This window comes from Fulmarus glacialis, unplaced genomic scaffold, assembly GCF_000690835.1.
Source record: "Fulmarus glacialis isolate BGI_N327 unplaced genomic scaffold, ASM69083v1 scaffold31568, whole genome shotgun sequence".
In the NCBI taxonomy this organism is placed as follows: Eukaryota; Metazoa; Chordata; class Aves; order Procellariiformes; family Procellariidae; genus Fulmarus; species Fulmarus glacialis.
This window is the reverse complement of record NW_009226944.1, coordinates 22,943-36,900: the sequence shown is the minus strand read 5'-3', so window position 1 is coordinate 36,900 and position 13,958 is coordinate 22,943. Positions and strand designations below refer to the sequence as shown.

Sequence of the window (13,958 nt, the reverse complement as noted above, 5' to 3'; positions counted from 1 at the left end):
AGGAAGGATGCTTCATGATTGCACCACAAAAAATGCGTGTTTCGACCTGCTTTAATGCCTTTATTGCTGGAATAGCACAAGTAGGTGAAGGCATTTACTACTTTTTGCAGCTCTTTCTCGTTGCCTGTTGTTGAAATGGTGGTAGCACAGCCTTCTTTGTACCAAAATAATGGCTGATTGTGGTAATCCTACTTAAACCTTCTTAACACCTCTTCAGTTGGTGAAAGAATTTAGGAACAAGGATGGCTGCTTGTTCTTTATTCTCAGAAGGTTCCCTGTAGCCTAATCAAGTGCTCTCTGTAGGTTTTTGCTTTGCAGTTAAAAAGTAAATAGTTAAATAGCAATATGCTAATTTATAACTTCATACTAGTACTCTAAACTTACTGCATCATTGGCATAGAGATAACAGTTTTGTGTACGTGCAGTCACACAAATACTCTCACTGTATGAAAAATCAGAGACTGCTCCAAACCTTTTTCCCTAACCTTTGAATGCCTTACTTTCCTCACATGTCATTTCCTCCTTTCGCATTCAGGAAGTCCTGGGACCCATGTGCTCTTGCTTGTTTCCCTGCGTGAATGGTCTGTAAACTCTTTGACATTCTTCACTTTGCAGGAGACTCATTCTCCTTCTTCCTTAGAGTGCATTAGGACTTCCTGTTCTCCCTTTCCTAGGGAGAGGTGCCACCATGGTGGACTTCTGCCTATATTGCTACAATAAATGAGCACATCCTTGCCTTGTGCCTTCTTTCTCCATCTTGTAAGGAGGACCATAATTTCCTGCCTCACAAGGCTCTTCTAAGGCTCAGTTAATTCTTACTGATAGAGCAGTTGGTGATGCTAGGCTGAAAAACATTTCACATTTGCAGAGTATTCTTATTATTTGCCATGAAGCATCGTCATCACTTCCACAGTTTTTCCTTATCACAGTCTCTCATAAAGGATTATCTTAGGGGAGAGAGAGGGCTGTGATTTCAGATCTCCCCCTGCCCCAGCTCTTAAAATGTCCACTATAACCTTCAAACCTTGCTCAAAGCTATCCTGACCTTTTCTGTATCTGCAGTTCTTACCAGGATTTTCTAGTTCATACATCGGAATCAGTGATTTTTCAAAGTCAGTTGTAATGTAGATACTTGGATAAACTTTCACAGTCATGGAGACGTCAGGTATCCATATTTCAGCAGGCAAAATAGAAGGTGTTAATGCAAACTGGGTAGCTGCAAATGCATCCTGATCCGTTGTCTTGGAGCACCATTGCTATGTGGTGTTAATCATCTTTCACTTGTGCAGTTTTAAGCGGAAGCATGTAAAAGGAGATTCAGGCCTGTTACCGTTGTATTGAGAGTCCGGAAGTGGCAGTTTAGATCACAGGGCAGTATCTTCCAAATTTTTGTACGTTTTCCACGTTTGGATTCCCAAACTTCCGTGATCATAATTGACCTGATTTTCAGAAATACTACTTACTGCAATGCCCTGCCTTTCCTCTTCCACCTGTAAAATGTCTCAGGATAGCCAAAATCACCATTTCTCTTTGAAAAGCTTCATAGTTGAATCTTGGCTCCCCAACGTCAAATGGAGTTTGAGAACTTCAATAGGCCACGTTTTTTCTCCATGTAGCAGACATCAAAACTTTAATTTATATTTTGGGGGGATTTTTTTCTTCGCTGTAGGGCTGCTTTGTCTTGGGAATCTCCTTTGCTGCAAGAGAAATGCTATTTGCAATCCAAAGATGCGTTTACAGAGTGAAAATTCAATATGGAGCTCTTAAGAGATCTATTTGAGTTACACTCCCTCCCCTAGTCATAAATATTTGCTTTTACCAATCAGCTCCACAAAGGCTGGGATTGGGCTGACTTGCTCGTTCATTGGTTTTGGTTCCAAGCTTGATTGGAATGGTCAGTTCAAGAAAAAAAAAATCAAATGTCTCTTAGTATTTTGCATCATAAAATCTGAGTATTTGGAATTCTTGAAAGCATAAAATGCCTTTTTCTTTCTCTAGCAGCAGAAGTGGGCGATTTTTGGTGTTTCAGTCAGTGTGGTATTGCCCCACATGGTGGCAATGTTGTACAAGCCTGTCAGAGTGGAGAAGCCAGCAGTGCCAGGCTCTTCTCGGCATCCCAGGCTGAACTCTGCTCAACATTTGCAGCATCATTTATTCCAGATCTTCCTTAAAAGACAACTTAAAAAATGGATCTGCTCGGTTTAAGACATGTCTGCATTATAGTATGTGCTATGTTAAAGCAGGGGTCTGTCTTCCTTGTATGGATGAGTTTTTTTCCTAACCATGCTGTATAACTGTATCTCGCCCTGAGGAGACAAGGCATTGCAGGGTAGGATCGTATTTGGTGATTGTATATCGTCTGTTCGACAGGCTAGCCCTACCTGGATAGACACGGGATTCATCTATTTAGCTTTATGCATGCAGCACAAAAATTAGAGACAGCTGCACATTGAACTAGAGAATTTTATAGGGAAAAACCTCTAGTCAGCTTGTTCAGGAGGGAACTTGAGAGATGAGTTCTGTGTTTGTAAATTAGACTCATCCTCTTGTTCTAATAAAAATAAAACCAAAAAAAGAAATACAGACCTGAAGGAAATGGGTGATGTAGATGAAACTGATGTTTGTGTCTGTTTAGTTGTACAGGGGTCCTGATAAAGCCCTAAGTCCACTGAAACTGCAGGGACGTGTTAGATCTTGGGCGATGTGCTGGAGTTTGCATGGCCTGCTGTTATGCCTTCCTGGGTGTCAACCAGGTCAGCATCAGAGACAAGGGCTTTGTGGATCCTTGTTATGATCTAGTTTAGCTGCTGATTTCAGGATATCGGCTATTTTTATGTGAAGCCATATGTTGCAAGACTGATGAGAAGATAATGAAAAAGCAATGCAGTTTGAATTGAAAACACAGTTGTGTCAGGGCAGTGAGAATATATGCCCACATTGCACCTAACCATCAAGATTCAAACCTCTGGGACAGGCACCAAATAGCATGATGCTCTTCAAAGGTCATGATAGAGGCAAGGCTTATGACTAGTAGTAATAACAGCAACCTGTCTACAGCATCATCACCACTTAAAATTGATGAGCATTTTATTTAGAGCAAGATATTTTTCATTAGCGTTGTTCTTGGATCCTTTAGGATTTGCATGCTTAGACTTCCTGCATAACGTTGCAGACATGGCCTTACCTTTGCTATAGTGAAGAGTGGAATTCTTGTCTCATTACCTGATTCCAGAACATGGGGCTTAAAAAACCTCAACAGTTAATGTTGCAAACCTGATGAGAAAATAATGAAAATTGGCAATTCAATGTTAATACAAAACCCCCAAATAACCAAAATACACACACCCCCCTTCCAAGACCCACACTTGCATCATATCTGTTAAACATGGGATATACCTAACACGGTTTTGTCTGTTGAAGCATGATCAACTGGTGCTATAATATAAGGCTATCCCAGCATAATATATTTTATGAATTTGCCAATGTATATTAAAATTTAGGCTGTGCAGGATGAAAGGCTTTCAGAACACATCTCTCTTGTTTCATTTTACCTATCTCACTAAAATGAGAACTGGCAAACTGGCAGAAAGTTTCTAACTGACAGTGAGACTTCCTTAAAAATGTCTGTTTCTTTCACTTAACTAATACAGTTGAGGTATTAGTTATTTTGCTTTTCAACATCAGTGGATTTGATTTTGGTGAACTAACTCCTGTGCTGATATTCTTTTCAGGTGATGGACTATAACATCAACCTGGGAAAACACCTTCTTCCCTTGGTGGTGCAGGTGTTGAAATATTGCACTTGTCCTCAGCTAAGGCATTACTTTCAGCAGCCTCCCCGCTGCTCCCTCTGGTCCCTCAAACCTCACATTCGGCAGATGTGGTTAAAGGCTTTGCTTGTCATTCTCTATAAGGTGAGTGGTCTTAAAAAGACACTGTCCACCTTAAAATTTACAGTTCAATTTGAAATTTATTACCTAACTGTACTGCAAGTGAAAGGAACTGTAAAGAACACTTTTCTTTGACTTTGACTTGCTTACTCACTGTATTTAATTTCAGTGTCTGAAGTAGTTAGGCTTTCATCTGTGCTAATGACCTATTACTTCTGCTGTCTGTATTGTCTTTCACATGGTGTCGTGTTTTACCCCCAGCCAGCAACTAAGCACCACACAGCCGCTCGCTCACTCCCCCCCGGTGCGGTGGGGGAGAGAATCGGAATGGTAAAAGTGAGAGAACTCGTGGGTTGAGATAAAGACAGTTTAATAGGTAAAGCAAAAGCTGCGCACTCAAGCAAAGCAAAACTCTATCCCAGCTGAAACCAGGATACATGGTTACCTGAGAAAGAAAAATATGGATTTGAAAATAGGAAAATGCTATATAAAGTTCCAGTGAATAGTATTTTGAGTAACTTAGAATTAGTTTTAAAAAAATTGAGTAATTTTAAATGGGGGGGGGGGGTGGTGGTCAGCTTAACAGCTTGTACTCTTTAGTTAAGTGATGCTTTTTAGGAAGTGTTGTTAAAGTGTAATGTGGTTTTATGCATTAAAATGGAGCTGTGAATGCTTCTGATATGCTTAACAAATTTCTAGCAGGTCTATAGGGCATACAGGGAAGTGGAGACACTAGAAATGAGTGATAACATGCTGATCGAAATCGAGTATTTGGAGAACAGTTCTGATGAGAGACCTTTTGCATTATTATGAATAGTTGGTTTTGTCATGTAAAAGTCAAGAAAACAATATATTAAATCTTACTAATAGGGATTTAAAAAAAATTTTTAAAATAATTGTGTACAAAGCTGAGAACAGTCCTGCTTCTCATGATGTATTTAGAAATGTATGATCAAAGGAAGGCGAAGGGCATCCAGCTGACAATATTCTTGTAATTTTTCTGTTTTACTGCCTAAATGTTTATCCAAGGAGAAAAGTTAGTTTTTAAGCTCAAGTTTTTCTTTTTCACTGAACAGTACCCCTACAGAGACTGTGAAATCAGCAAGATTGTACTCCACCTAATCCACATCACAGTCAATACCCTCAACGCTCAATATCACAGCTGCAAGCCCCATGCAACTGCTGGTCCTTTGTATAGTGACAACAGTAACATAAGCCGATACAGTGAAAAGGAAAAAGGTACTTTTAACACTCTCATTTATATGATTGTCATTGATTTAATTCATTAAGTCTTGCAGATGATGTAGAAACGAGTAAATATGGTCTGAATTTTAGAACATAATACTCAGAATTAAGTCCAAAGTGTGACTTATCTGACTAGCTATAGCCATCTACAGTAAAAGAAATTCACAATTTCTCTGTAGGCTAAGCGTAGCACAGCTAACTTCTCTTGGAGGGGGTGTACCTTAGACTTAGTAGTTCAGTCACCATGCCTGGATAGTCCTTGGCCTTTCTATGATAATATTAACTGATCATGCCCACACAGAAGGTGTGCAACCAGCCTGACACCGTATTCTGATTATACTGTATAATAATGTGGCACAAGTTAGGTTTAGAAAACTTGGTGTTCCAATTCCGAATCCAACATTGATTCCCTGGGTGGCCTTGTGTGTCACTTCATCACTGTTTCCCTATGTTTAAAGTAAGGAGAATAATATTTACTTGCTTTGCAGAGCTGTTGTGCAGGGCTTTGGGCTGCTCAGAGGTAAAGGACCATAAATGGGCAAATTTTACTCTGTACATGCTGACTTAATCGTAGGGCTGATTCTCCTCCTTTGCTGAAGTGCTGCAGAAAAAGAGGATGTAGAAAAGTTTTCTTCCACCTGGAAGAAGCAGCCAATATAATTCCCTAAGGACTTGGAAAGTTGAAGACTTTCGCACTGTTTCTGAGGAGGCTTGTTTAGTCTCTGGTCAGGTAGTGTGTGCACTAAACACCATCATCAAAGCTGGTGTTTAGATGATCAACAGATGAGGATTTCATTGTCAGGCAGCAAGAATCCCTGTGCTAAAGATGGATTTTCCCACTGTTGAACCTTTTTCCTAATTTTTCTGCCAAGCTTTGTTGTGGGGATCATGGCAAGTGTACAGACTGTTGTAGAGCTAATGAGAAATCTTGTGAGAAGAAGCATTTGGTTCCAAGGGGAAGAAGAAGCTAGACACGTAGGACATGACATTAAAAGTGATCTCCTAAGTTAATAAACCCAGTCCCTGTAGAAATTCTTACTATCAGCTTTGATTTTTCTGGATTCGTCATATCAGTTAGGTATCTTATCCGTGATGTTTTTAGGTGGCAGTTCCGTAGCTTCACATGTAGTAGAAACTTTGCTCCAATTTCAGAGCTGAAAATATTAATGTCCAGTTTAAGTCTTGAGTTTTTGGCCATTCTAACTCTTTGGCTTACTTGCCTTTTCATTCCTAGACACGAAGTGCATTTCTTGCCATGTTTGCTTACTAGAATAAAGAGGGCAAACTTTTTTGTTTTTTCTCGAGTGCTCTGTTTTCAGTATTGTCCCAGTAGTGTTTCTTATTTCCTTGGATATGAATCACTAGACACGATATGGATTTTTCCTTTTTTTTAAATTTCTTTTTTTATATCCATTTCATACAGGTGATGTGGCTATTTTTTGATGGGTAAAGAGATTTGGATCTTTCTTACTCTCTGCTGTTTTCAACCAGCAGGTCTCAAATTAGAGCATAATGTTTTACTATTACTACTTAGATCAATAATTTCATAGTTCATACTCTTAGGTCTTATTCTATTACTATTACCAGCTTCCCAAGATTATCCATTTCTTCTTTTTTCACTTTCCTATTTTGCTAGTTTATTACTGACCTTGCAGTTCTTGTACTCATTTCAGTCTTCTTCAATTTACCATTTCTCACTGAACACTACAGAAGTTATTTACTCAAGTCAGTATCCAGGTATAGTCTACTTCTTCCATCTAAAGAATCTGTATTATTATTAACAGGAAAGATCAGCTTAGAATGGTAAAAGCTTTGATATACTTTTGTTGCTAACCCATTCTTCATTTATCTCTGTCCTTTCTGACCTTAATTCAAGATGTAACAAGAATGGCAAAGCTATACCTGGGATATAAATTTTCTTGCAAACTTCAGATGATTCTTCATTTTCCAATTCAAGCTTAATTGAAACTAGCTGAGGCTTTGTTACACAGACAGCTTTTCATTCAAGGAATTGCACTCTCTTAAGAGTAATAAAGTTTTTTCTTTCTCCAGCAGAGGAAGACAGTGTTTTTGATGAATCTGATATTCATGATACACCAACTGGACCTTGCAATAAAGAATCTCAAACTTTCTTTGCAAGACTGAAAAGAATTGGTGGCAGCAAAATGGTGAAATATCAACCAGTTGACATGAATGCTCAGAGAAGTATGAATTGTTTTGTTGGTATAAACTCATGCAGAAATACAATTTCCTACTCTTGGTTTCAAGCTACCACCTTTCTTTGTAGAGTTTGTTGCACTGCCTAATTTGAATCAAGGACTCTGTCTGACTTTTGAGAGCAGGTAGTCCTCATTTCCCTGAATGAATTCTCTTACAGGATTCTCAAAGTAGGCACTCCAAAATAAAAATACCTAAAATCAGCAATTGTTTTCTGAAACTTTAAGCGCTTTTGAATGTAAAAATGTTTAAGAGGATTTGTTGCAATTTTCTTCCACCATTGGGCTGAAGATTTTTACGTAAATTTATTTTTTCATAGAAATTGATTTTTTTGATGAGGTGGGTCTGTAGGGTAAGCAAATTTGTTGTTGCTGCTGCAAATATTATGGTTTTCCATTGGTAAAAAGGGTCATTTGGTGGTTTCAAAAAATAGGAAGGATTTTATTTTCGAATTTAGGTTTCTGAAATGAATACCCTAAAAAAATTGAAGAGATTTCCACCACCACCCACCTGCCTTTTTTCTTTCAGGTGTTTGCATGGGGGGGAATGATTCTGACTAGAGCAAACATCTACTTTAACTTTTCTCACTGCTTTTTTTGCATGGTGATTCATATGTGGAGCGTTTTGAAATATGGGGATAATAATGATCAGGAATATTCTGTTTTGTGTGAAAATATGTCTTTCATAATAACAACAGTGATAACCTTTTAAAATGTTCTCAATGAATGTGTTCACATAGTAAAATACCAATGTAGTGGTAGTACCAGGAAGTATAACTGTGCTCACTTTACTCCTCCCTAGGATGGGGAGGTATGACTATGTGGTGTGATAGTTGCTGGACTCTGCTGGGGTCTAGGATCATTGGGGGAAAAATTCTCTGAACACCTGTCTGATGTCAGGCTTGTGCTGCCACATCCTCACTGCTATTGCTACTCTTGCTTCTTGAATTAGAAGCATCCATTTTGTGCCCACTTTGCTGCAGTAAATAACATGTAGATGTGCTCTAATATACACTGATGTCCAAATGATGTCCACAATGCTGTAGTCCAAATGATTTTGAAACCTCTTCAGAGTGGTCTGTGTAGCTCATTTCTTCTTTCATCTCTCATGCCTAATGTAGCCATCCTAAGTGTCTGTAGAAATTACTTGCCTGTGCTACCTTCTATTCAATGCATAAACAGCTATCTTGAGGGTACATCTGTCCAGGATGAGTAGAATTTGAACAGAATTTAGATAAACCCTATTATCCAAATAGTAGGTTTTCTTGTTGTTGTTCATCGTAAAAATCTGTAATGTGGCTCTGAGGTTAAAACAAAATTTAGACAATTTTGACTAATACTGGGTTTGTATTTGAAATGCCAGTCATGTGTTGAATTGTGAGATAAAGATGAAGATAACTGCCAGAAGTCTCCAACTGAGGTAGTATTAGCTCTTTCTGTTTTAATCAGGTGAAATAGAGCTGGCTGAATATAGAGAGACGGGGGCCTTACAAGACAGTATTCTACGCTGTGTGAGAGAAGAAAGCATTCAGAAAAAAAAACTGCGCTCTCTAAAACAAAAATCTCTTGATATAGGGAATGCAGACTCCCTGTTGTTTTCATTAGATGAACATCGCAGGAAGTCCTGCATAGACCGGTGTGACTTAGAAAAACCACCTGTCTCTGCTGCTTACACCATACACAGGCAGGGTGATTATGGACGATCTCGACAGAATTCTTCTACTAAAGCTGAAAATATAGAAACACAAGAAAATCTTCCTCGTACAGAGAGTTTCCAGGAAACAAGAAGACCTGTCATACCAGAAGTTAGGTTAAACTGCATGGAAACCTATGAAGTGAAAGTGGACTCTCCGATTAAACCTGTTGGTCCCAAGGAAGATTTAGATCTGATAGATTTGTCCTCTGACTCAACATCGGGTCCTGAAAAGCATTCAGTACTCTCCACTTCAGACAGTGACTCTTTAGTCTTTGAACCACTTCCTCCCCTTAGAATAGTGGAGAGCGATGAAGAAGAAGAAACAACAAACCAGCTGAATGATGAGGTCTCTGGCAAAACTGCCGCATCGTCTCCCTCAACTCCTATCAATGTCTCTGCACTCAGTCTTAGTACAACTCCTCTGGTCCAGTTCAGTATTGAAGATTGCTCCAAAGATTTTAGTTCTAAGGATACAAGCAATAATAGAGGAGATCCTTTCCAATTCTCCGAAAGATCAAAAGGACTCTTCAGGGTTAGTTAAGCCAGAAGAACTTCAGGACATGCCCTGTGGGAACCCACTAACACTGAAACAGAAAAGGGACCTGCTGCAGAAGTCATTTGCCCTTCCAGAAATGTCCCTTGATGATAACTCCGAGCTCAGTGTGGAGGAAATTAGACCTAGTGGAGCAATTCCAAGCCCAAATGTAAAGACGGTCCTTATTAAAGTCCCCGAAGATTCTGAAAACCAAACAGAAAGTGATAAACTTGATACCAACACAGAGTCTGACACTGAACAAAACACAGAGCAGAAACAAGAAGAGGAGACTGAGGAGTCAGAATTTAAGATTCAGATTGTTCCTCGCCAGAGGAAGCAGAGGAAGATTGCTGTGAGTGCTATTCAGAGGGAATACCTGGACATTTCCTTTAACATCCTTGACAAGCTGGGAGAGCAGAAGGAGGCAGGTGAGCTCAATCACTGACCCAATCAAAAGGCTTATTACTGTGTGAAGGTTTTAGTAACAGACCAGTGTAGGGAGAGATGTGTATCTATAGGATCTGATGTGGTCTGAGCTAGCTGAATGCTTTCAGGTGTTTGTTTCTCACAAGGAATGTACTAACCATACAGGTATTGTGCATGTGCGAGGGCCCATTTGAAAAGGAAGTGGAGCTCAGTGACAAAAATACTGGTTCTGATATCCAAGTTAGGGAGTGAAACTCCATGGGCTCTTTATGCGGGGAGTCAGAAAAATTGTCATACTTCTGTGCCTTTTATCCTCCTAATCTAGTCCATGTAGTGATTTTTGGCCTTTATTTCTTCTGCCAGGATAAGGCAGTGGAAAGCAGACTGGATGGATCATGAAGTGTAAAGCTGAGCAGGTTGTAGACTTCAGAACTAAGAGCACTTGGAATTAACCACAGTTTGCATTTAGGATCAGACATACACACTTTTTTTTTTTATACACTAAAAACTTTTTTTAGCCTTCTTTTTATTGGGTATCCACAAAGTTTACATGGCTTGTGTTTGTTAAAGATTTAAAGTTCAAGCATGGGGAAAGCCATACAGTATTTCTGTGTATCCCAGGTTTTTTCAGGTCATTTCAATACAGGGTTTTGTTACTAAGTTTTTCAGGTGGAGAGAAAGTGTGTTTTAGCTGTTTCCTCAGTTTCCAGTTGGATGTGACAAACAGTTTCAAAAACTGTATGCTGCTGCTTCTTTGCTTCTGTGGCTGTTTTTTTTTCAGGATTTTTCAGTTATTAGAATTTTACCAGTCTTTTTTTAACATATTAATTAAAAAAGGAAAGAATCCTTTAGGCCTCAGTTCTTTGTTTCCAGTGAGGGGGGATAATTATGCATTCCTGGCCTTACTTCTTTCTTAATTGCTTCAGAAGGAACCATAGTATAATTTCCTATTACAATATTCCACTTTTACAAGGAGAAATCATTCAGTGTGATCATAGTTATGCTATTCCCTTTATGTTTCAGGCCTATTGTCCCATTTATGGTTCCAGTAAGCTGAAGAACCGCTGCAGCTTTGTAAAAACAAAAGAGAGCTGAGTGGTTTTGAACTTTTCACATAGGTTGTTAGAGAAGAATGGTTGTGAAAGAATTGTGCAATAAGACTCAAATGCTTTTTTGGCCATTAGTAAGGGCCAGTTTTCATGCACTAACTAACGCTGTCATCCTTGAAACTGCTTGGAAGGGCTGTCCCCGTTCTGAAACACCATGTGGAACCAAGGATTATAGCATATATGATGGTCGTTTGGCTGCATGCATCTAAGTATGTCATCCGAGGGGAGCATAAAACATTCACAGTGGACTCATTAAGTGCTCGCTTACATTACAGACAGGCAATTAGATAACTAGGTAATTTAGTGACTTGGGTAGTTTAATGTATCTCTTATGTTCTGTTTTGCTTTGTTTAGCCTTACTGATTAGTTTATTTGAGAACATATGTGTTGTAATTCATTTAAGTAGGCTTCATATTGCCATCATAATGGGCTGATGATAATTTCAAAGTCTTATTCAAGCTTTGTCAGCCTATTACACTTCCATATGTTTTAGAAGGGCTTCTGATATACTGATCTCTGAATTAAATATCCAAATGGGTTGTTTCTTCAAGTGCATGATACTGGGCTACACAGTTTACTGCCTGAGATTTTTTACAGGACAGATATATATTCATTCTTACAGGATATGCTGAAACTAGCCATCAATACTTGAAAATTTCTTTGCTTTTTTCTTCCTATATCGACAGTATCAGTTAGCATAAAATAAAAGCGTTAGTTTTTAATGGCTTATTTTTCTTTTTAATGATAGAATCTCAAACTCTCTGAATCTTTAGGATCAGCTGCTAGATCAGCAGCCTTTTGAATGAAAACTGGTAACATGTTGGAGATAAGACAATAAAAGATGCTAAGCTGTCACTTAAACTAACTTTACATCAGCGGTACCTCTCTTATTTGCATGTTGGTGGTTCTGATAATCACTCTGTGAGCGGGATCAAAATCAAACTGTATGTGCATTTATTAGTTCTGAGCTCTAAAGGGCATAGGTAGAAATCTCCTTTAAAAAGTGATTTTAAGCAGTAATCCCTGTGCCTCTATAAAAATTCTTACACACACTGAATCCTTTTAAAACTGCTGGGAATGCCAGATGGTGAATAAATGACTGAAAAGATGTGAAAAAGGCATCCAGGCAGAAAGCAGGTGGAAAATACTTATTGATTCTAAATACTGAGAGTTTAAGCACAATTTTCATATGCAGATCCTGCTGCCAAAGGACTTTCAACACTGGAAATGCCAAGAGAGTCATCATCTGCACCAACCCTTGAAGCAGATGTCCCAGAGACAAGTAGTCACTCTTCCATATCAAGTAAGTTTACCTCTGGTTTGAGGATTAAATCTAAGTTGCTGTATTTGTGTATCAGATGCATATCATATATGGTAAATGCTTTCCCCTGAGTTTCATTGAATCTTGGAAGTACAGCTGTGTTGGATATTGTTAGATCTGTTAAGTCTCTGATGGTCAGCAGGATATTAGCAGTTAGGGGCTGCAAGATTTTCTGTTGTGACATGGCAAATTTGACAGATGTGGTTTTCTTGAATTAGAGTAGGAGCAGTTAAAAGCAATATTTCACTAAAGCTGAATGTTTATTTTCCAGTGAGAGAAAGCATCGTCAACTGTCAGTGCACAGAAGCAGAGGATGAGAGCTCCACAGGGCTGTTACTGTGGTCTTCAGTACATTTCTTGCTGTACCTTAGGAAAAAAATCTCTTGCAATTTTTGTAAAATGCCTTGAAATGCCACTTCCTCAGTTGCTTGCTGAAATGCGGTAACTATTTATCTGAGACTGCCATACCCATTTCAATGGAAAGTGAACTGGGTTGGTTTAAGTAGACGTTGACACATGGCTTAACAGAGCAGATGTAGATAACATTGGAAGGTGGAGGCATGTTAGAACACTAAAAAAATCCAGAATGGCATGTCCATCTAGGTAATGTTAAGTAACACATCCGAAGGTTGATGGGGCAGGACTCTGACTAGTAGAAAACGGAGGGGAGATGATGACCTGCTTTTATACCAGTGAGCTGCTAGATCAGCTCAACCATCTTGCTGAACTGCAATTTCAGATTGCTGTAGAAAAGTTAAATTTTAATTTCTGAAATTCAGCATCAGCTGATTTGATTGGAAGGGGTGTCTGGCCTATTAAAGGAAGATGTTATTTTAGACATGCTAGATGAGTACTCCAAATTAGAGGTTTCCTCTCCAGTTTTACCCCAAGCGTCTCGTGTCATGTGCATCTCGTAGTCAGAGTACATTTGTTGGCCACCTAATGGTACACATGTGACTTACTAAAGCAGCTAAAGAGGTGCCAGTTAAGACCTATCTCTGTCTGGTTTCACTGAGTGCTAGGTGTTCCTGTAAATTCCAATATATGAAATCGGGAATAGTATCTATCTATTGAGCCTACATTCCTTTGTAAATATTCCTTTCCTCTTTATGTGTGCCTCAGTTTCCAACTGCGAAAAGGGACATGAATGCTTCCATTGTGTCTCTTGTCCATTTAGACTGAAATATTTTTGACCTTCTACTATATGTCTTTGCAGTGCTTTGCATAATAAGCCCTGATCAAGACTGTGAGCACAAGGCACTTCTGTAACACAAATAGATAACATTACTTGTACAGCCAGTGCCTGGCCCCAGAAAGCATACATCATTAACTCTGATAGGAAGATTTTGCCTTTGGACTTCTCTTCTTGAGTAGAGAATTCCACAGCAATGGAGGGATGATTGACCAGATCACTAGCTAACATATAAAAGGCTCGCCAGCTACTATATGAAGGTTACTGATCTTCTCATGATTGTTAGGTTTCTTGTAGAAGATCTGATCAAGGAAAACTTCCCTCCCCA

At 38.9% G+C, this 13,958-nt stretch overlaps 1 protein-coding gene across 1 annotated transcript in view; it reads left to right on the top strand.

Annotated features, from left to right (window-relative positions):
- Nucleotides 1–13,958, top strand: part of LOC104080557 (protein unc-79 homolog) — a gene marked incomplete at its 3' end in the record, with an annotated part of 81,045 nt that overhangs the window by 48,567 nt on the left and 18,520 nt on the right. The window contains 7 exon segments of the mRNA XM_009582978.1: nucleotides 1–80; nucleotides 3,732–3,914; nucleotides 4,967–5,129; nucleotides 7,188–7,340; nucleotides 8,927–9,527; nucleotides 9,529–10,010; nucleotides 12,313–12,420. Coding sequence (XP_009581273.1) covers nucleotides 1–80; nucleotides 3,732–3,914; nucleotides 4,967–5,129; nucleotides 7,188–7,340; nucleotides 8,927–9,527; nucleotides 9,529–10,010; nucleotides 12,313–12,420 — 1,770 coding nt within the window.